Genomic DNA, 23,637 nt, shown 5'->3' with positions numbered 1-23,637 from the left:
TCTCATTCAGGGCAGGTGAAGCAGAGAAAGGGAAACAGGTTGGCTGAGCTGGGAGCAGGAAAGTAGAACCTTGGAGATGGGGAAGTGAGAATTTGGGGCTTTGGTGGAGAGGGAAGGAAAGTGCTGTTTTCTCTTCCTTTGGGCCCTTCCAGACTGTTGCTATTTTTAGCTGAAATTCGATCACATACCTGCAAATTGAAACCTGCTTCCCCAACCTGGACTTTTTTTGCAATAGGAGAAATGATGGGGGAAATGCACTGGACAGTGTTGAACAGCAATTTGCTTGATGCAGCATTCGAAAAACCCCTGCAAAGTTAGTGCAAAAGAATCGAGATGAATGTGAAATAAACAGGTCATCAGAAAGCAGCCTTTATGTGCTAATCATGCTAAGGCTGCACTCTGTCATAGAATCATATAATTGTAGTGCTGGAAGGGACACCAAGTCCAACCTCATGCAATGTGAATAGCATCCTGAAATATCCTGGATCCTCCATTTTGCTTTAAGATGAACACAATGCTTTATTAATTTTAAAAATATATGACACGAACACATATTTTCTTTGTAAAATATAACTTTTGAAAATTATATTGACTGATTGCTTTTAGAGAGTTATATCCCAAGATATATTTACAAATACACCTCTAGTCATCTACAATTAAAATCTATATACTCTAATAAAAGGCCTGAGATAATAAATGTAAATTTACGGGGCTGAGATATGTTACAAATGTCAAACTTCCAGACCTAAGCTATCTAGCACCTCAGGTATAGCAATCTGTCTCTTAATATACTTTGAAGAGGGGCGGCGGGGCATGAAACTCAGGAGTTGCACAGTGGAAGTTTGACAGGGGGGAATCTGCGCACCATTAAAGGTATCACGGTGGGGGAAACATGCTCAGCCTCCCCCACTATGATAATGGCACACTCCAGTTTGAAAGTTCACATTCTTTGTTGGGTGGAGAGGTGGGCATCTCCATTTCCTCGGCGCGGGGGGTTGGAAGAGAGCGATGCTCAACCACCCCCTATCTTATGTTGAAATGGTATAATCCAATCATACATACACCCCTTTACTTTTCCTCCTGTGGCGAAATGGTACAGTCCAAGCAACTCCTCGCCGCTCGATCTAACCTGTTCGCTCGAAACGCCCCGCCTCATCAGACTTCTCATTGGTCGCTGGTGGAACATCTCCACTTGCAATAGGCTGTGGAGATTGGAAGGGGCGGGGATGGTGCCCCCTCCCGCCGCCGCCCTCCCCCAGGCGGGCTCGGTTGCGTGGCGGGACTCGGGTCCGAGCTGAGGAGGTGACGGGAGGCGGCAGAAAATGGCGCTGACTCAGGGGACCAAGCGGAAAGTCTGCTACTACTACGACGGTGGGTCGGGGGGTTCTGGGCTCGCGGACGGGCCGGCGAGGGAGCCTCTTGACTGGGGAAGGGGCAGCGGAGGAGTCAGGGAGGAAGGATGGCGGTGGGGTGGGGGAGGGGCAGTCTGCGTGCAGAGGGGGCTGTTCGCTATGGGGCGGGGAGGGAGCAAGTTATGGGGGGCAGGGAGGAAAGCAGGGGCGGTGCAGCCTCCTGGTTTTTTGGGAGGAAGAAGGGAGGGGATGAAGGCGGGGGTGGGAGTTGACGGGGGCAGCGATGAAAGGAGCTAGCGAGGAGGGGAAACTTGAGTGAAGGTCTTGTAACCTGGGGGTGGGGAGGGGAGCGAGGGTCTTGGAAAGCGGGGACGGATAGAGCCTCAAGGGGGAACAGTTATGCATCTCATCCCTGCTTTTGCTCCAAATGAGCTCTAGGCGGTGTTAACGCTCTCCTTATTGTCACAACAGCCCTGCGAGGTAGGTTACGCCGAGAATAAGGATTGACTTGGCCCCAAGGTCACCCACTGGGGCTCATGCCTGGGTCTCCCCAGTCCTAGGCCAGGCCCCTGAGGGGGTGCTGGTGGTGGCGGCGGCTCTGGAGAATGGGAAGGAGGGCGCCAGTGCAGACCTCTCGAGGGAAGTGGGCTCTTTAGGGGCATCAAATAGCGCGCAGCGTTTGCGAAGCAGGTGCCCGAATCACTTTTTGTTCGCTCGTTGTGATTTTGGGCATCCTTACGCCAACTTTGTACAGTAGGCAGGCATTGTCGGTCCCCTGGTCTTGCAGACGGTGGGGCTGGAGGGGGCGAGATTGGGGGTGCCGTCCCCCTGAGGCCCAACTAGTGAGTTTGTGAGAAAGGCTTCTGCTCTAACCGACCCCAGCGCTGAGGAAGACTCTTGCTGGGCAAGAGCAGGGAAATGTGAGTCTTGCTCAAGGAAGTTGGATGCACAGGTTGTGGGTGGAGTGAGGAGGAAGGAATAGAGAACAAGTTTTTTGGGAAGATAGGACGGGAAGGTGGGTGTTGTGGGGGCAGAGAGGATGGCTCAGGAAGAAGGAACAGTGGTGATGTCTTGGGGTACTGGTGAAGATGGGGTGGGGGAAGATTTAGGGAGCAGCAGAGAGAGAGGACTGTGGAGATGGCTTATGGGAGGGCAGTGTTAGAGATATGAAAGCTAGGAGCTAAATGGCACCTTAAACTTAGGATATGGGCACAACAACGGAATGTCTAGGCGTGCTTTTTTATAACAAGAATAACAAAGCTGAAAATGAATAAACTGCAGTTAAAATAATTATGTTCATTTTTCACATGGTCTAGTTCTTCCCCTGCCCACCACACTAATATTCTTAAGAGGGTCTCTTCTCCAGAGAGTAGCTGGAAGTGGGGAGGCAGAAAAGGGTTATCCTTTCCTTCCACTCTGCAGTTTTAATCTGAAATCCTAGCGCAGTACTGCACCCAGAGCTCAGAAACTGCTCACGCTAATTAAATTCCCTATCCCAAAATGCGCCTAGAACAATGGGAGTTTTGAACACTGGCAGTGGGCTAATAGCAGGGAAGTCAGTCAAATAGGAAACCTGGGTTTTGGGAAACAGGGAAAACTTGAGCTAGGTAGGACAGACTTTAAATAAGCCCAGTAGAATTATTGGTCTGCAGACATTTCTTTTAGCTTACATTCCCACACATATCTCCTTTAACTAAAAGAGACAAAAAAGCTATCATTTTCAGGTTTGCCAAAGGTTTTCTGTCTGGTTGCTTGGAGGTGGTCTCACTACTGGATATTAAGTGGCTGTCTAAAAGTTTATGGGCAGGGGAAGATGTTCAGTGGGATTGGTGAAAAATTAAGAGGGGGGAAATTAAGAGCTTTGCAGAGGGGGCTTTGTGATAGGATGGGGGAAATGAGAATTGTATTGTTGAGGTTGGTGCTTTAGGCAGGCAAGAAATGGACAGTTGGTATGGTCTGAGTTGTGGAAGAGGGGTAATTTTCAAAGCGCCTTGGAAGAGGAACTGGTGATACATCAGGGTTGAGAGACATAGAAATCCTACTGTTGATTGGGGAGGAAGCTCCTATGGAATGGACCTAGAACTGGTTAGATTTACCCACTCACCACTTCTAAAAGCTCCTTCTAAACTTCAAGGCTGTTTCTCCCCCAGGGGACATTCAGGCCTTTGATTTCCTTCCCAAAGTCAGCAGCACATTATCTTGGATTTGTTGGTAGTAATAAGAGTGCATTGTATATTGGATGTGGTGTTGTGTGCGAGTTCCACCAGGGTGCTTTTCCCAGGTGTTGGGGTATTTGCCTTCACACTCTGGCCAAACCCTACCCAGAGCACTTTCCCTTCTACCTCCTTCTCTTGGCATTGTTTCAGCAGGAGATGCTCTGCTCTTGCCTGTTCTTTTCTAGGCTTCTCTGTTTGCCACAGGTTTGGCTGTATCCACAAGGTTTTGCAGCCTCTGAAGAACTCCTGTGTCCTGGTTTTTACACTAGTTTTAAGCACTTCATCCCTTTATGAAAACTGAGTTGAAACTATTTCCTCACTTAGGAAAGGGCAGATCTGGATCACTTGCTACTCCCAACAGTATGCTTGACTCTTGGGGAAGATGGTTCCTGGGTGTGTGGGAAGAACCCTTCTTTGTGCAACAGTTTTGTTTTGTTTTCTGGAAGTACATTGGCAAATAAAAAAATGTGACTTATATTTGCATTTCCTTAAACATGTACATATGCACTTTTTGGAACCCTATTTTTGGAAAAAGAAATTGGCTTAGATAATCTGTTTGACAAAAATGAAATGAATGCTCATATACTGCAGCCTTCCCCCAACCTGGTGCCTGCCAGATGTGTTGGACAACAGCTTGCATCGAGTCCAAAATATTTGGTATAGATGGTGCTTGGACCAGCAGGTTATAGAACAAACTTACTCATTTAGATACTTGGGTGTACTTTTTAATCAAACCCTCTCTTGGAATTGTCATATGGAAGCAGTGAAAGTCAAAGCACAGAAAACCATGGGAGCATTGATGTTCTTTTACAGTAAGGGAGGGCAACTGATTTAACCTGCCCTAAATATATTTGGTAGTAAAATGCTTACTCAGATGCTATGTGGTGTTGAAACCTGGAGCTCTGATTTGAACTCCGTTTTTTCTGAAAGTCGTATCTTGGCCCCCGAACACCTTGGGAGTTGAATGTTTTGGTTCCCGAACGATCGAAAACTGGAAGTGAGTGTTCCAGTTTTTGAACTCTGGAAGCTAAACGTCCGGCATGGCTTCCGCTATTGTTTCCGGCGTGCCTGTGCAATTGGGAACCAATCAGAAGCCTTACCTTAGTTTCCAAACTTTTCGGAAGTTGAACAGACTTCTGGAATGGATTCTGTTCGACTTCCAAGGCTGTACTCCTTACCATCAGGAATATCAGCAGTTCTTTTTCATACAGAATCCTGATGGCCAACAAATAAGGCAAGGGTGAGCAAGAGTGAACTGTTCTCAGTATGTGTGTGTGTTTATAAATATGGAGTTGAGTGATAACCAATTCTGGAAAACAACTTGTCAAAATGTTTTAGACTACAGTGGTACCTCGGTTTAAGAATAGCCCTGTTTACGAACTCTGCAAAACCTGAAGTAGTGTCCCGGTTTGCAAACTATCTCGGTCTAAGAACGGAATCCGAACGGTGGAAGGGCACCAGTGGTGGGAGGCCTCATTAGGGAAAGTGTGCCTTGGTTTAAGAACAGTTTCGGTTTAAGAACGGATTTCCAGGACGGATTAAGTTCGTAAATCAAGGTGCCACTGTATTATTATTTTCCACAACTGAGCTCTGCTTTGACCTTGAATAGGTATCAACTAAGGGATTGGCTCTTCTGTATAGAATCTAGAAGGGAGCTGCAACTAATCAGAAATGCCAAATTTTCCCCTGGTATCCGCTCTTGAGAACAGAGCATTTTAGATGTAGTTATTTGACCAAACTCTCACCAGTGTCCGTAAGAAATGCCTTTATTGAGCTGCGTTTCCAAGTGATTCCCATTGCAGTCTTGGATGTCTGCTACAACAAGGTCTCATAGGCAGACAAACATTGTATTTGTGGTCAATCTTTGGTAGAAGACACCACTCATCATGGTTTGTGCTGCAGGAAGCTTTGGCACACCTGCAGTCAATGTGTTTGCCACATAAAGTGTGAGGCCACTCTAAAATTTGCGCAACAAGAGGCCTCTGGATGTGTATGTGCATACACGTGTCCTGGCTGTCAGAGTTTCTTTTCTCTGCACAATTCCCCTTTCTGGACACATCTTAAGCCCTGCCCCATCTTCATTCCCAGCTGCAGCAAACTCAAGCACCATTTTTGAATCAGGCCATTGCTCCATATAGTGTGCTTTTGTCTGCTGGCTGACAGCAGCTCCTTAGGAGAAGGGTGTATTTCTCAGCCTTACTGCTTGAGACCTTATTAATTGGATATGCTGGGGATTTAACTTTGGACCATCTGTATGCAAAGCATTTGTTCTCTGCTATGATGCTCACATTCACTCCTTGTTAACATTCCTAAAGTTGTTTACAACATAATACCTGTATGTATTTCTCTTCTTCTTGTATTTCAGGTGACATTGGAAACTATTACTATGGTCAAGGCCACCCTATGAAGCCCCACAGAATCAGGATGACTCACAATCTCCTTCTGAACTATGGCCTCTACAGAAAAATGGAAATCTATGTAAGTTTCTAACTACTTGGGGACCAAGATGCAAGCCTCATTTGCGCATCATGCTAAGCCAAGCCATGGTTTAGTGTGAGCATGTGAGCATGCAGACTCCAGGAGAGGAAATCATGGTCACCTTGCTCATCTCCCCCATTTTTCTGCTGCTGCGCTGTGCTAAGGTTTAGCATGTAATTCAGACTCAAACCTGTAGTTTAGCTCTCTCCAGACTAACCACGAGCTATGAAAAAAGGTTTATCTGGGAGAATAAACCACAAACCCCAGATTCAGATAACACGCCAAGCCATGGCTTAGCACAGTGCAGCAGAACATGTGTAGACAAGCAAAGCAATTCTGATCTCTGCTCTAGGACCCCACATTCTTGCATATCTGTATTAAGCCATGGTTTGGCTTACTATAATGTGCAAACCAGGGCATAGTAAGAAGGTGTCACAGACAAGAAACATTCTTAATACACCAGAACAAAAAACTATATCAAATACCCTTATTAAAGGACTAGGGGAAACGGAATAATCCACTTGTTCACTAAACTCACCCGAGTTAATCACAAGCAAATCAAACTTCTCAAATAATAATGTGTGTTGGGAGGCGGACAGCCAATGATCCTTTGCTGCAGCATGATTGGCCCGGTGGGATGTAAACTTGGTTGGGCTGGAAGTGGTTTGCGACCTGCAGCAATGGAGTTCTAGCCGTCTGATGAGACCTCTTAACTCACAAAAACAGGAACAGGAGGAAACGGGATGAGGAACCAGACAGCAATAGGGTTAGAAGAGAAAAGCTGGAACAGCTGATGGGAAGCTGGGAATAGCATGTAAGACTCCCATGCCATAGCAGGATTGGCTGCTGGCACTCCTACAGAAAAAGACAATTGGGCCCCACCCACTAGGCATGCCCAGTCAGGACTTTTATCCAGAAGCAAGCACAGTGAGATGAAGAGAGTACATTCTGGCCTATGATGAGGCCAGAATTCTCTCTCTGAATTCTGAAGGCACTCTGGCTTTCCATTAAAGTAGTCTTGCAGACAAGTCCAAAAAGTTTACTAGCCCACTGTTTTTATTCTCTCTCCTACTAATGAATATCAGTAAGTGTTTTGAGGCAAAATACAGACCCAGCCATTCTTAATCTCACATATTGTACAGAAATTGATACCATAGCTGCCAAGTATCCCGTATCCGCCGGGAAAACCCCTTTTTTCTTACTGTTTCCCGGCGGTATCCCGTTTGGCGATAAATCCCGGCATTCTCCCTTAAATTCGCTTCTTCCCGGCGGCCATTTTTCTGGTGCCGCTTTGCCCTTCTATGGGCACCAGAAAATGGCGCCGCCGGCGCCGGAAGTCGCTTTCGCGCATGACCGGAAGTTGCGTGACGCGACTTCCGGTGGCGCTTCGCCCTTCTATGGGCATCAGAAAATGGCGCCGCCGGCGCCGGAAGTCGCTTTTACGTGTTTCCGGTCATGCGCGGAAACGACTTCCGGCGCTGGCACCACCATTTTCTGATGCCCATAGAAGGGCGAAGCGCCACCGGAAGTTGCATCACACAACTTCCGGTCATGCGCGCGCTGCCGATCCCGGATCTTTACGACCCGGACTTGGCAGCTATGTGATACCCATTTTCCACAAGGCAATCCTAACTCACGTGGCTGTTTACAGACCTGCCTTTAAAAATATACCATCAATTTGAACAACACACTGATGCTTAAGCTTATCAACGGCAGGCATACAAGTCTGATTGTATCTGGATTGGTGAGCTCTCTTTAGGTTTTCCTATACAGTCCTTTCCATCAGTTCCTTCATTCTACATTGTATGGTAGAAGTAGAAACTAGACCTTCCCATTGGGTTCTCACCTTTCCTGTGCTGCTCAGACTCTTAACAGAAATGCTGCTGGAAAGCATTATTGGTAGAATCTGTACTGTGTTAACATTTTGTTGCATTATTTAGGTGTTTCTTTTAACTATGTCATTACAGCGACCCTATAAAGCTAGTGCTGAAGAAATGACCAAATACCACAGCGATGACTACATCAAATTTCTGCGGTCGATTCGCCCAGACAACATGTCTGAGTACAGCAAGCAAATGCAGCGATGTATGTTCTGAGTGTGATTATTTTATCTCTGCTGGTAGTTGGAGCTGAAAGGGAACTTTCTCCACTCAGTAGTCTTGTTTTTGAAAATATAAAAAGTATGGTCATAGATAAGATATGAGCAGCAGAGTTTGGTACCTGCAGTAGTAAAATCACTTTGCATTGTCATCAGCTTGTACTAAGCTTTCAGAAAGCATTAGGGATAACACTGGCTTACCCTAGTAGGACAGTAGCTGCATTCATACAAAACAGTATAAACCATGACTTGTCATTAGGAAAATAAGTACATCAAGCCTTGGGCTTGCATACTCCCTCCTCCTCTTTGCCCCCTTTATTTGTCCTCAACATGAAGTTCAAGCTTTTAATATCTACCACTTCTGCACAAAGGGGTGGAGATGTAGGAGACTCAAGGGAGAGACTTACTCATGTAACAACAAACCATTGTTTATTAGGTTTGAAGTGTGCTGAGAGACATGAAGTACCTTAAATGCTATATAGTTACTAACTAGCAGAAAGTGCCTAGCACTACCTGGAAAATTAACCAACAAAAACCACAATTTTTAAATGGATAGTGTAATTTGTGAGTTTTGGGGCTGTACTCACATGCACACACCAACCCAGGGCTCTGACCTGACCCAAGGAAATCTGTGGATCTGGCTATGAATCAGTTTGTGGGAGTGGGGAGAGCTAATGTTTAATTAGGGTTCATTTTGTCTGCCATCTTGATTCAACATGGTGTCTGCCTTCCAAACATAGGCAAAAACCACTTCCTCCACCTCAGGTACCCTCATGCTTTGTTTGGCAACAGTATCTCAAGAGGCATCTAGCTTGGTGCAGGTTGGAAGCACTCTGCCAATTTTGGCAAAATCCTGCAAATTGGGTGGCAGTATCTTCAGAGGTGTCCAAATTGGAGTAGTTTACTTGAGTTTGACCAAACTGCAGGGGACAGTAGAAGACAGGAGTGCCTGGCGTGCTCTGGTCCATGGGGTCACGAAGAGTCGGAGAAGACTAAACAACAACAACAAAGACCTGTCACACCAAAAATTGGACAAAGTCCCATCAAAGTGAAGCTTTAGTTCACCATCTTGTTTCAAAATGGTACCTTAACAAAGCATTAACAAAGACTGGCGCCACCACCTCATAAATCCTTATGCCAAGCTTGGCAACAAAATCTTGAGAGGAAGCCAAACCTATAGATGGACAAACAGATAATCCACTTTCCAAAGTATATATACCGGTAGTAGATTTAAGCTCCCTCTTTCAGTTCCATGTGACTACAGCAGGTGGCGAGTTACTCTAGCGTTGATTCCCACCCTTCTGGAATGTGTTTATGTTCTGTGCCAAGGGACAGCTTTTACAAATACAAGCTCTTGTCTTGAGTAGCCAACAGGTTGATATACTTTCTCTGCAAGCACCCCATTTCAGTGCAGCTGCCCTCTAGTTGTGCTACACATCTGGATTAACATGGGCAGGTTTGAACGGGAAATCTTCTCCACCCAGTTTACAGTTTTGTGACTTTCTGCCAGATTCCCACCTTGCCTCTCCTCGTCACCCACCCTTCAGATGGGTTAAAGTACTCTTGGTGTCTCAGGGAAAATTTGTTTCAGAATTCTGATACCTCTTCCTCTTTGTTCTCCAGTCTGTTAAGGCCCTTAAGTTAAATCTTGTCTCCTCAATGTTTTTTTTTTCTTTCTTTATTCAAGTCAATGTTGGAGAAGACTGTCCTGTGTTTGATGGCTTGTTTGAATTTTGTCAGCTTTCTACAGGAGGGTCAGTTGGTAAGTAACAGCTTTTTTATATAAATAATAATAATAATAATAATAATTTTATTTATACCCCGCCCTTCCCAGTCAAGACCGGGCTCAGGGCGGCTAACAACAAGAATATCAAAGCAAGCATAAAAGAAACAATTCAATTAAAATGCAGATTAAATACAATGTTAAAATTCAATTTTAAAATTGGGAATCTACAAGTGCAACCTCATTTAAATATCTGTATGAATGAACTATAGATTGAAGTGTGTAAAATATATCTTTAACGAGGTCTTAAATGTTGCTTAATTAACGGGGCAACCCTGTTACATCTTGTTCCTGTTCTTCTTACGCCTGACACTTTGGGAAAATTGGAATTTGAAAACAATGGAACTTGCACTCCACAACCTGAGTTCTGATAATTTTGTTGACAAGTGTGTTTACTATTAGTTTTATTTAGTAATCATCCCATAACTTGTTTTCCAGGTGATGCAGTTAATTTAAGTTTTGAAAAGAAAGCCACACGGAATACCATTAAAAATACCACAATAGAATCAACACATACATATATAAGGAGCATGGAGAGTAAAGCTCTAGGTGCAGCTTTTTTCAGTCGGGGGGGGGGGGGACACCACTCCTGAGGTTGCCCTCTCCCTTGTAGATTGAGGGGAAACCTGGCAAAGGATTGTTTATAAGCAATTCTGCATTTAGTTGTAGAGCTTGAGTGTCCTCTGCAAAGTTCTAGGGTCTCTGCTGTACGATACTTTGCTATCTGGTTGTGTCATTGGTCTGAAATTCTCTCTACAGCCAGTGCAGTGAAGCTGAACAAGCAGCAGACAGACATTGCTGTGAACTGGGCAGGAGGCTTGCATCACGCCAAGAAGTCTGAAGCCTCAGGCTTCTGTTATGTCAATGACATCGTTCTGGCCATCTTGGAGTTGCTAAAGTACGTAGAACAATTTACCCCTGAAGCTCTCAGAAACAATAGTCTCAGATCTTGCAGAGATGATAACAACTCCTCCCCTATAAGTAGCCACCCTCCCCTTTTTACTACTGATTTTTATATGATTATATTATAATACTCGTCTGAATTTGTCATTCTGAGATGAAAATACCTTCTTGGGCTGTACTACTTCGAACTGCAAGTGGAGGATTGCTTGATTAATCCAATTCAAAAATGGTTTTACACAAGGAAAGCTAGCTAGCTGTTGGGTGAAAACCTCCAGTCTAGCCTTATTTCCAGCATACTGGTTTTATATGTGCAGGGATTTCTTTTTCCAGGGGGAAATGTTCAGCTGCTTGACTTCTTGTCCCTGAGGTGGCCCAGGTAGTACAGGCAGCGACTATTTTGCACAGGGGTTGTTTTCCAGACCCCTGCGCATGTCAGCAGAACCCACGCATGCCCGCCCCACCGCTTTTTGACATTTTTGGGTCACTTCTGGGTTTGGCAAGATGCGCATGCGCAGTCACACACATATCAAACACGCCTAAAATGGTTGCTGCCTCTAGTCCATTGGTGCTCCTCAGTCTTCCATTTTCACGACTGTCCTTTGTGCAGTCAACTGTATAACTGATACAGCAGTTTTTAACTCTTTTTTTTCTTTTGCTTGTGAGCTAAGTCAGGGCAAAAAACTTCATGTGTACACTTATGGAGTCTGACCTGTAATCAGGAAAGAGAGTTTGAGGTCGTGTCAGAGAAAGCTCAATGAAAATGTTTTGGCAAGGAGATTCAAGGCAGGCCAAAGAAAGTTGCTTCTTCACTCAAGACATAACAATTGTAGGGAATTTGTTGCCACAATTTGTGGTGGTAGCTCCTAACCCAGATGGCTTCTAAAGGGGATTCGAGTGACAAATTCATGCAGGATAAATTTGTCAGCAGCCACTAGTGTTGATAGCTGTATGGCACCTTTCAATTCAGATGCAGCATGCCTCTGAATAGCAGTTTCTTGGAAGCAAAAGTGGGGTCGGATCCTGCTTGTAGGCTTCCCAGGAGCATCCGACTGGCCACTGTGAGAACAGTTGAATAAGGTGGACCTTTTGTCTGATGCATAAGTTCCTAGGCTTTCCATCTTGTTCTGTTGGTATCGGTTGAAAAGCTAATCTGCAGAAACTTGCCCCTGTGAATTTCATCAATATGTATGCGTTTCCTTTCTTGTTGTGATGCTAATACCTTACATCCTACAACAAGTAAAGAAACAGATATGGGGGTATCAAGCTAGTGAGGTGATTTCTAAACAGTGCTCCAAGGAACCTTGGGGGCTCTTGGAATTTTATTGAGGGTTCCTTTATGGGAAGATGGGTCCCTGCAGACAAGTTTCTGTGGCTAACCAACAGCTTTATGCTCCGTTTCCCTTCTTCCCTGTCATGGACAAGGAAGTGGTTTTGGGCCTTGTAATGCCAGTCTGACAGTCCCTTTGCAATCCCAGGTACCACCAGAGAGTGTTGTATGTCGACATAGACATTCACCATGGTGACGGTGTGGAGGAGGCCTTCTACACTACAGACCGTGTCATGACGGCATCTTTCCATAAGTATGGCGAATACTTCCCAGGAACAGGGGACCTGCGGGTGAGAATGGAGGCTGCAGCAGCACCTCCCTTGGAAGGCTGGTTGAAACAGCAAGGTTCCCCTGTGACACCTCCCAGGCCTTTTGATGAAGAGAGCAGCTTTGTTCATGAGCTTCTCCCATTCTTAAACTAATGCATAATGTTCACCAGTCACTCACAGTATTAGTTGCCTCCCATTGAAAATACCTATAAGCATGGGGCTGTATTTTGCATGCTATTGAGATTGCAGCAAGAAAGCTGGCCTCAGAATTCAGAGGATTGCCTCTCTCTCCCACCCCACCCAATCTCTAAAATCGTTTTTTTAGCCCTTTAGATGTGAGGGAAAGTGTTGTTGTTTTTAACCAGTACTCCTGGTAAAAACTCAAACTGGAAGGAGTGTGGTCAATATCATGTAATCAAGTGGTGGGACTTTGCTCTTCTGTAGGTCCTTTTCCCTCATCTGAAGCCTGTGGACATAGAACAGATTACCACAAAGTAAACTAGCTTGCATATTTGCTAAATCTGCATATTTTAATCAGGTTAAAGAGTGGGGTTCCACTAACCTCTCCCCAGCTCTGTTTTATTGAATACTGATACAAAATATACCTGGCCTTGCCTTTTCTAAATTGCTGTGTTCAGATTTGTTGCAGAGAGGCAGGTCTGAATGAGATGTTGGCAGTTTGTGGACAAGGTCTTCTCGGTGGCCCTCTTAAATTTGGAAAAACAGGACATGCTAGCTCCTGGGTGGCCTATGCAAATTGAGGAGAGCAGTGCTGTGTGGGCAGTGAGACCTCCAAAGGCCAAGAGACCCAGCCCAGGTTATTTCACAGTGTCTCATTCCCTTTACCCTCTAGGACATTGGTGCAGGCAAAGGAAAATACTATGCAGTCAACTATCCCCTCCGGGATGGGATAGATGATGAGTCCTATGAAGCCATCTTTAAGCCAGTAAGTTTCCCATTCTTGAATGTTCCTTGTGTTGGGATATTCTTTCTTAGTGTTCCACATTTCTGCTCACCAAGGCAAGGATGATGTGTTGACTCCTAATCTACTCTTCTAGCTTAGAGATGAGGTGGGTGGGATCCTTCTTCCATTTTTCTGAGTTCCAGAGGGGGACTAGAGAAGATGGCTGTGGTTTGGAGCTAGTGGGGGGTTGGGGCAGAAGATTATTTCCTGACTTCTTGCAGGAACGCTTCACAAAAAGTAAGGAATTAGGACTGCAATCTTCTGCACACATACATACTTGGAATAAGCCCACTTGAATACAGTGGGACTTACTTCCTAGTAAACATACGAGCTTACACTGAAGGAGGGGTTCTGAGAATCAAAATGTATGTGGATTTATGTGCTTGCTGCAGGTCCATCCTGCTCAGGTATGCATCTGGACTCTCTCTCTTCTTTGACCAGGTGATGTCCAAAGTGATGGAGACATTCCAGCCTAGTGCTGTTGCATTGCAGTGTGGCTCAGATTCCTTATCGGGGGACAGGCTGGGTTGCTTTAATCTGACCATTAAAGGTAAGCAGGCTGATACAGGACCTGCATTGCTCCTCCAGGGTGGTGATCTAAAGAGGCCCTATTAAGGAGATCTCTCTTAAAAGTGGCTTATTGGGTTGCTTCTGCTGTTGGGCACATGTAGTTTGGACAGTTCATTATTGTGCGGAAGCTCTCCACCCTTCCCTCAGCAACCCAACACCCTTCTTCCCTTCTCTGCTTCTTCCAGGTCATGCCAAGTGTGTGGAATTCATCAAGAGCTTTAACTTGCCCATGCTGATGCTCGGAGGGGGTGGCTACACCATCCGCAACGTGGCCAGGTGCTGGACCTATGAGACTGCTGTGGCTTTGAATACAGATATTCCAAATGGTAAAGTCACCTGCCTTTTGATTTCTAGAATACCTTTAAAAGATTCTTGTTGAGCTCTCTGGAAATGGTCTTTGAGGGAGGCCAGGCCTGCATGCAGCCTAGTAAGACATGAGGAGGAGTTGGGCTTTACATGGGATTTATAGCAACGAAACTGGCAACCTTTCTTAGGGTGAGAAGAAGGTCTCCAGTGGTTCATATTAATCTGAGAACCTCAGAGTCCCAGAGAATTTCAAGCAGTGTAATCATGTGATAGAAACTTTGCTTTGCAGCTGTGTGCATTTGGGGTAGGGCAAGCACCACCCCTCCAAACAAGCCATATCTGCATCCTAAACAAATTATGCAGATTAAATGTTTTTGGATGTATTTTCTTTCACTGCTAAAATGGAGGCAGCGTCATGGAAATGTGAAGAGTCTTTCCCTGACAGAAGCATTTTCTGCCCCCTTCTTCATTTGCACCTGCCTTTTTTTACAGCCAGTATTTGAATTGCCTCGATGCAGACCCAGTAACATTCTGTTTGCTTTTTTTTTAAAAAAAAACACCTTTCTGCAGAGCTTCCATACAACGATTATTTTGAATATTTTGGGCCGGACTTCAAGCTCCACATCAGCCCTTCCAACATGACCAACCAAAACACCAATGAATATCTGGAGAAGATTAAGTAAGTTTGCCTTGCTTGTCTCACGAGTGAGGCTAGTCACTACTGCTCTGTGTGCGTGTTTCTTGTTGTCCCTTTCTGATTGCTCTCTGGTGGGCCCTTTGTGATTGCTTGGCCACAGGCAACGTCTCTTTGAGAACTTGCGAATGCTTCCCCATGCTCCTGGAGTCCAGATGCAGCCGATCCCGGAGGATGCCGTCCCAGAGGACAGTGGAGATGAAGATGAAGAGGATCCTGACAAGCGGATTTCCAGTGAGTGCTTTGGGGCTGTGGAGATTGCCTGCTGCCTTGGATCATGCATAGGCGGGTGCACACTTTGGGTAGTTAGAGCAAGGGAAATGTGCAACCTTTAGCAGGATAACAGTAGAGGAACCAGTCCCTTTTCCGGTCAGTGGGGACTGCCCTGCCTTAGATATGCAGCCCCAGCCAAGGAACAACTGCCATCCATGGCTCTTTGTAGGACCCATAATGTGGCTTAGGATTGTCTTTCATTATTACAATTTGTAATCTCAGAGCCAGGATTGTGCACTTTCCATCTATAGTTTTTCAGTTGCTCCTGAAGGCTCCCCTGCCTGAAACCAAAAGCCAGGTGCCGCTGATACAGCCTTTTCTTTTCTTCCACTTCCAGTCCGCTCATCAGACAAGAGAATAGCTTGTGATGAGGAATTCTCTGACTCTGAAGACGAAGGGGAAGGTGGGCGCAAAAACGTTGCCAATTTCAAGAAGGCCAAACGAGCAAAAACGGAAGAAGAGGAGAAGGAGGAGGAGAAGAAAGGTGGGGGAAGCCGCAGCTTAACAGCTACTGACTAACATTTTTACTGTTTTTCAGGGTTCAGTCCCCTAGGTGGTAGTTCTGCTGAAACCACGGGATATGCTTTTGAAAAATAATTATAGCTGGTTCTTATATGTGGCAGTCTCACATCCAAGGAGCTGCTCAAGTCCACACCTGCTTTGCTCAGTAATGTTTCAGCACCAGGTACCCCCAGACCATCTGTTGAGTACCTATAAAGTAGTGTAAAGTACTTCTGAGCACATGCAGAGTGTGTTTCTCTTGCCTCGGAGTAGCTGCAGACCAGCCTGTCTTGCATTTTGAGAGAGAGAGAGGCTTCTATGTGCTGTCTTGTCTGGCTTTAGAAAGGAACCACTGTAGGCAGCAAATGGTGGTATGGACGTGACCCGCTTTTTCTGAGCAGCACCCCATGAGCAGCACTTAGCCTTTGGGAGGTGGGGTGCTCCCAGCATTCCCAAGTATGGAATGCCTGTCTTTCTTTTGCATTGCTTTCTTTTGGCGGCAGCAAGAGAACTGCACTTGACAGTGTAGCTGGCCGCAGATTTCATAAGTAACCATCTGCCTGTAGGAGCATATCTGCTGGTTCTGTGTTCCCAGGGAAACAGCAAGCTTAATGGTGGCTGTTTTGTAATTTGAGAGTTTTACCCCTGCCATGTTGGGGAAGTGACAATTCCTAGCTTTAGAAACAAAACAATACATTATTGGAGTCACTAGAACTTTGAAAATCTGTATGTGACTGTGGCACCTTCTGGAGGATTTATTAATTAATTTCTACTCCATCTTCAGATCCCTGTGGCGTAATATGTATATATAAAATCCAAATGTTACATTGTTTAAGCCTTGGGGAAAGAGGAATGTTTTTGTCTGCCTCCCAAAAGCTAAGAGGAGAGGGGGCTTCCTTGGGTGCAGGGAGTTGCAGATAATGAAGAAGAGGTGACCACAAAAAAAGCCAGGTTCTCATGGCCAGTGCCTGAACCTCTGGAGCCCAAGACCAGGCATAGACAAACGCGACCTTCAAGATGTTTTGAGACTACAATTCCCATCATCCCTGACCACTGGTCCTGTTAGCTAGGGATGATGGGAGTTGTAGTCCCAAAACATCTGGAGGGCCGAGTTTGCCTATGCCTGCCAAGAGACTCCGAGCAGAGCCCCAGCCAAAGACCTACAGCATCCATATGGGATGTCCAATGGGTGGGGATATGGGGGCAGGTTCGAAATTGTAAGATTAGGCAGATTAATTTGCTTTAATTGATTAGCACAATTTGCTCTGATTTTTACCACCACATCCTATTCCCAGTGTTAAGAAATGTTCAGTCACCTTTCTGACTTGTGAGATTTCAGCAGGCCTTCTGCACACACTTCCCAAGCATATGTCCACAGGCCTTGAAACTTGTTCCTGCTGCTGTTATTAATTATACAAAAGCTGAGAATTCAAAAAGCTGAATTACCTTTCTTGTGGAAACTGGCCTATTTTTAACAGATTGATAGTGCTGTGTTTTTGGTTCTTTTGCATTGTGTTTTTATGTTGTGTAAACTGCCTTGGGTGGGCTCTGCCCCAAATGTTGAGCCCTGTCAAAAGAATCATTTTATAAATAACAATAAATGTAGAGCTCTTGGGGAGGTTAGAAGGAGGATGGGCATAGTGAGAGGCAACAGGGCATACATTTCAGAGAAAAAAACGAATACAAGAATATTAGGGTAGGCTAAAGGTCGGAGTGTGTGTCCAAGAATCATTTCTGCACCTAGTTATATAACTGCATGCCATGATCTCTTACAGAAGTGAAAGAGGAAGAGAAGGCAAAAGAGGACACGACAGACCCCAAAGGGTGAGACCCCTTTCCCCTTGTTTGAACAGTGTTGCTGCTTGTTATGTTTGGAAAGTGAAGCTCTTTTGGTTCAACTCTTGAGCCTCCAAGTGCGCATAAATCTTCATAGCCAGGTACCTTGCTGTTTAAGCGAACCATCTAGCTGTGTGCATGAGCAGCTCCTTTCCTCATGGCAAAGCCATGCACACATAGAGCAACTCATAGAGGCAGCCCTACCATGAATTAAGGTGAGGCTGTCTCTTCAGGTGGTAGATTTTGGTACCTTTTTAAGAGGAGGTGGATGGGCCATTGAAAGGAAAGAGGACTAGTGTAAGAGCATAGGAGCTAAAAGTTTTGAGGATGGTGTGAGAGTTCAGGTTTGTTAAGCTTCTCAGTTTAACATTTGTAACCTTTGGTACCTGTCAACACACTGCTTCTTCCTTGCCTTTATCCCACAGCATAAAGGAAGAGACAAAATCGACCTAAGAAGCTGGCAGACGGGTAACCCCTCAGTCCCCTGGATTGGCCTCTCGGGTTCCTTCCCATTCCACAAGATTTGTTTGTATTTTATATAAGTTTCTGTAGATATTTCTATATAAATATTTTGAGGATTTGAGACCCAGGTGGATTTCCTTGCTGCGATTCCCTGGGGGTGAGGAATCTGCTTGGTACACAGTCCTACTCAGCCCCAGGGGTACAGCTTGAGTGGAACCCTTATTCTTGCGTTCCTGCCGCCGCCTCTTTGGGGACATGTGTGTGTTTTGTTTTTTTCATTTTTCAAAAAACTTAAAAGTCTCCCTTTCTCCTGCACCTTCTCTTCTTTTGAAACTATGGTCTCGCCTTGGAGAAACATATGCTCTGGGGCTTTGGTGTTTTGTTTTGTTTTTGTCTTTTGTTGTTTTCCTTGAATAGTTTTTTGAGGTATGGATACAGCCATAAAACTTTGGGAGGCTTTTGGGGGGTGGGAGGGGGGTGGAAGCTTCAAGTTTTGAGCAGCACCCATGAAAGAATCGACTCTGTTCTGCGTAACCACAAATTGATGCTGCTCCTCAGCATCCCAGAGGCACAAGTTAATGAGGGGGGGGGGGGGTAGCTGCAGTCAGGACCTCCAAGGAACAGGGAGTCCTCTAGGTCTAGGGCATGGCGGAAGTGTCAGTGGAAGTGCTTATTAATGTGAAGTCTCATGCTGTGGAAAGGAATATGCATTTTCTCCACAGAGGGCAGTGCAGGAGTGAAGGTCCCTCTGTTCTGCATCAAACACTCCTTCACTGTGAGCTTAGCACACATGGTGCTCACTTGTCTAATCCTCTTTTTGTCCTGTCATGGCCTTACCCTCAGAATCTGCTCCAAAGCCCATAGCTGGCATGTGCAGAAACTAGCCAGTGATTCATAAAGACATCTTTTTTAAAAAGGCCTCTTAAATATCACCGTATTCTATGAGAAAATTTCTAGGGGTGGTTTGGTTACACATGCCAGCCAGCAAGTGGTGGGGGTGGAATTTTTCAGTGGGTTGTGGGATTGGATTGGAAGGGGAAGCATCCTTCCACAGAGCGCCACCGTAAGGGGTCAATGCCAACGATGCTGCTAATTTAGCCATGTTACTCTTGGGGCGGAGGGTGGGTTGGGGGGGGGAGAGAAAGGTTTTTATTTTTTTAAGCCTCTGGTTTAGCTGTATTTTAGTCTCTGGGATGCAAGATCCATGCAGCTCTTCGATACTCGTATTGGTGAAATGAAAGATCATTGTATTTGTCTTTTGGGGGCAGGGCAGGGAAGATATATATATTGTGGTGTTTTTTTAAAAAAGAACTTTTTATTTTCTTTTTTTGAAGAAAAGGCTTTGTAATAAAATTGGTCTGTTTCTCGGTTTTGGGTAGTGAATTATTTTCTGTGTATAGATGGAAAGAAACCAGTGGAAGCGTTCCTGCCACCTCATGGTCTTTGCCTCAACAAAGCAGGGAGCAAGAAAACTTAGCCCTGTTGGCTACTATTGTGCCTTTTGCCAGCTTCAGCTGGTGCATCCTTCCCAAGTAGATCTAAGTTTGTCCTGGTTATCTATGTCTTGGCAATGTCCATTTTCAGCTAATCAACTGTTACATATTGAGTGGTTTTTGAAGGCTTCACTCAAACTCAGGACGCAAGGGAGAAATGTGCTAGGAGGAAGGCACGCTTGGCAAATCCACACCGTGATCAACTCCTGCCCAGAAACCTTTCTCCACTGTGGAAGGATGTGTGGATCCAGAATTGGCCTCCACAGTCACTTATGGGCTCATTGTTAAAACCGTGTTTAGGGAAGACAATCTTACTCTGCTACGAGTGATCGCCAAAGAAGAATTTCACCAGGATTTATGAAGTTGCCAGTTGTAGTGGTTTCTTTCTGGGAACAACTCAAGGTGGTGTTTAAGCAGTTTAGGAGTCTGGAGAATCTCAACGATGGTCTGCTCCTATATGAATCTGCCTATATAAGATGACCTACTAAAATCAGTACAGATTAAGACAGTTTAGTGTTGTTAAGCTGCGGTCCAAATCTACTTGCTCCCTGCTTAGGGCTAACACTTTAAAAAGTCCAGCTGTGCTATGTATTCTTCCTTGGTTCAACTTGCTGAATGGTAGGCCCAGCTGTGACTGAATCTCTTCTGTCTGCCCCCTACCTTTTAGAGGCCATGGAGGAAAAAATATTGTCTGGAAAGCCTTCCTGCCTCCATTGGCCAAGCACCAATGTTGTTAAGCACCAATTTAAAAACCTTTGGAGCATCTTTTTTCCTTAGCTGCTTATGTGTGTATTTATGACTATACATGTGAGCTGCTGTAGATGCCTGGTGAATTAGAATGAGGCAATGTGACATTTCAAACAGGTGGTCTTTATATTATATGGCTTTTCACAAAGACCGCCATGGTATTCTTGCAGAGAAGCAGGTAAAATGTGGGCTGGACAAGGTTAACTGTTAGGAGGGTTTGTAGCTGGTTGATAGACCGAACTGAAAGTTCTCACAAATGGTTCCTCATCTTCCTGGAAGAAAGTGACAAGTGAGATGGTACAGGGTTCTGTCCTGGGCCTGTTGTCCAATGTCTTTATAAACAACCTAAAATAAATTGAGGGGGTGCTCATCAAATTTGCCGATGACACCAACCTGCGAGGGATAGCTAGTGCCGCAGAAAATAATCTGAATACAAAATGACCTTAACAGACTGGAAAGCTGGGCCCAAACAAAATCAATTTCAATAGGGACAAATTTAAGGCTCTACACCAGGCATCCCCAAACTGCGGTCCTCCAGATGTTTTGGCCTACAACTCCCATGATCCCTAGCTAACAGGACCAGTGGTCGGGGAAGATGGGAATTGTAGTCCAAAACATCTGGAGGGCCGAAGTTTGGGGGTGCCTGCTCTACACTTATGTACTACTGGCAAGCCAGGTGTCCTCTGTGAAAAGGATCTATGGGTGAGTGGACCACAAACTATCAACATTGTGATGCAGCAGCAAAAAAAGAAAATGTTATTCTAGCCTGCATCAACAGAAGTATAGTGTCCAGATCAAAGCAAGTATTTATTTATTGAACTAACAATAATAAATTGCAAGTAATCTATTCTATTCAGCCTTGATCATACCGCACCTGGAGCCCTGTGTCGTTTTGGGTGCCAGTTTAAGGATATTGACAAGCTGGGTTGTGTGCAGAGGGCAACCAAGACCATAAAGGAGATTCCAACTAAACATAAGGAAGAGCTTTGTGACAGTAAGAGCTGTTCAACAGTGGAAGGATGCTGGTCAGGGGTCAGCAACCTTTTTCAGCCGTGGGCCGGCCCACTGTCCCTCAGACCATTAGGTTGCCTACCCAATGTTGGTGGTGCTGCATAGGTAACTGAAGGCCGTTAACAATTAGCAACTGAATCCCTTTTCAAAAGTAAACAGCAGGCATGTGGGCCTGACACAGCCTGCCCACACTCACCTTTTTCCAGGGGGAACACTCATTCACACAAATAAGTTTCTCTCCTGCCCAACCCAGTGAAAATAGAAATACTGTATGGGAGCCCCAGTCTGAACCAGGACCAGCAGGGCAGAGGGTTTAAAAGGGTTTAAAAGGCTAGTCCCCAACCTACCCATACAGCCACACTACACCCTTCAAGTTCCATTTTATAAAGTGTCATTCCTGCAATTGGAAATTTTATTAGTGTTGTTTACTTGGGCCATGTTTCTATAAACCTCGCATCTTTACCTAAAAACATGCAAACTAGGATCAGCCTAGAAGTCCACTGGGCATCCCACATGACTGTAGGAATGGAAGAAAAGAGAAAGTGGCCATTCTAATGTTTAGCCCAGGCTGCTGGTATATGAAGGTAGACTCCCTCTGAACACTGATGCTAGCAACTCTTCCTTGGCCTGTTTCCAGAGGCTTTTGCTTTTTTCAAATGTTTTGTAGTAGCCATCACCCGCACTGTGTGTGCAGTATGCACTCTAGAAGTACGGGTGAAACTTGGAAAATTGGAATATCGTCGAAAAGTGCATTTATTTCAGTAATGCAACTTAAAAGGTGAAACCAATATATGAGATAAATGCATGACATGCAAAGCAAGATATGTCAAGCCTTTATTTGTTGCAATTGTAATTGTCGTTAGGCGGGTCAATTATAAATGGAATGTAATTAATGAAATGTAATAGTGATGTTTATTTTTGTATTATTGTAATGATTTGTTTTATTACTGTGGAATTTCCAAAAGAAAGCATTTGTTAAAATTAAAAGAAAAAATAATAAGTTGCATTACTGAAATAAATGCACTTTTCGACGATATTCCAATTTTCCGAGTTTCACCTGTAAATGGTGCATTGTAATTACAGCCTTCATCCAAGTGCCGGCTTTACTTAGCCTGGTCTGCAGGTTGGCCACACACTTCCTGTGCATTTTAAAAGCCGCAATCTGCTCCACAAGAGACAAAATGGATGTTTTCCTATATTCCTGCTAAACAGCTACGGGCACCTACAGAAAAGTCTTCTAGATGCCCACCTGCCATGAATGCTGCCATTGCAGACAAGGTAAGAGGTGAAGAACTCCACAGGCTGTTTAAATAGACATAAGCACTTCCAGAACGTGCTATATATTAAAAATTTGGGGTTAATTATAGAATTGGAAGGGACCATGAGGGTGATCTAGTTCAACCCCTTGCAGTACAGGAAACTACATTCCCATGAGTTCTGGTTTCAATCGGTGTTCCATTGCACCAGAAGCCGTTTAATCATGTTGGCCACATGACCCAGAAAGCTGTCTGGACCAACGCTGACTCCCTCAGCCTGAAAGCAAGATGAGCGCCACACCCCATTAGTAACTGGAGTTAACTGTCCAGGGGTCCTTTGCCTTACCTTAATACAGGAATGGATCTTTTGCCCAGCGTGGGGCTTGAACCCATGTCCCCAAGATAGTCTCATGCACTACTAATTGAGCTATGGTGTGCTGTGCTGTTGGTATTCTCCCTTTCCAGTATATGAGCAAACAAGATAATTCTCATCCCTGCAGGTTATTGGATGACCCTGGGCCTCTCCATTACTTAGGCTTATGTACTTTGCAGGTTGCAAAGGTCATGTAGAAATTTGAGGGGATGGGCATTGGGGAAGAGAAGAACTTGAATGCTACACAGGATTACTAGAGAAAGGTTGGAGCTTTTTATTTAAAAAAACACCAGTTAAACACCTCTAAGTACACTCTCTGTGGCATTCTTGCATATGCAACAAGGCACAAAACTGAAGCAAATTAGAAGGGGGAAAACAGCTGAATGAATAAGCCTCTCTCAAGGGGATATTAGAATTGACAGTATCCTCCATTTGACACATAACCTATTTTTCAATTTGAACAGGTTGGTTTTACATCTCATTTCAAACCAAGCTGTTCCAAAAAATTTTTCCATACTGCCCAGAAAGCAGAAATACAGTATACATAGCCCCATAGCAAATCTGTAAAATATTCTACCCCACTGGTTAATGAAATACACACAGCTGATGTGCTGTGGAGATTATCTAGTCTCTTGCAACCCATTTTTTGGTAGTTTTTGTCACACTACAAACAGCTGTACAGTTAGGTACCCATCCAGTTTGTTCTCATATAGCAAAGGCAGCTG

The 23,637-nt window shown here is 44.8% G+C and overlaps 1 protein-coding gene across 1 annotated transcript; it reads left to right on the top strand.

The window, feature by feature from the left end:
- Window positions 1–1,162: 1,162 nt before the first annotated feature.
- HDAC1 (histone deacetylase 1) lies at window positions 1,163–22,206 on the top strand. Its single transcript, XM_035118448.2, has 14 exons — window positions 1,163–1,371; window positions 5,934–6,046; window positions 8,014–8,131; window positions 9,832–9,906; window positions 10,687–10,825; window positions 12,306–12,447; window positions 13,280–13,372; window positions 13,832–13,940; window positions 14,146–14,286; window positions 14,837–14,945; window positions 15,064–15,194; window positions 15,571–15,717; window positions 17,510–17,558; window positions 17,996–22,206. Exons 1-14 carry the CDS (start codon window positions 1,323–1,325, stop codon window positions 18,021–18,023), a joined length of 1,443 nt encoding a protein of 480 aa, XP_034974339.1. The 5' UTR covers window positions 1,163–1,322; the 3' UTR covers window positions 18,024–22,206.
- Window positions 22,207–23,637: the final 1,431 nt, after the last annotated feature.

This window comes from Zootoca vivipara, chromosome 6, assembly GCF_963506605.1.
Source record: "Zootoca vivipara chromosome 6, rZooViv1.1, whole genome shotgun sequence".
Lineage (NCBI taxonomy): Eukaryota > Metazoa > Chordata > Lepidosauria > Squamata > Lacertidae > Zootoca > Zootoca vivipara.
Note: the sequence above shows the minus strand (reverse complement) of the source record. Positions and strands in the feature narration are given on the sequence as shown.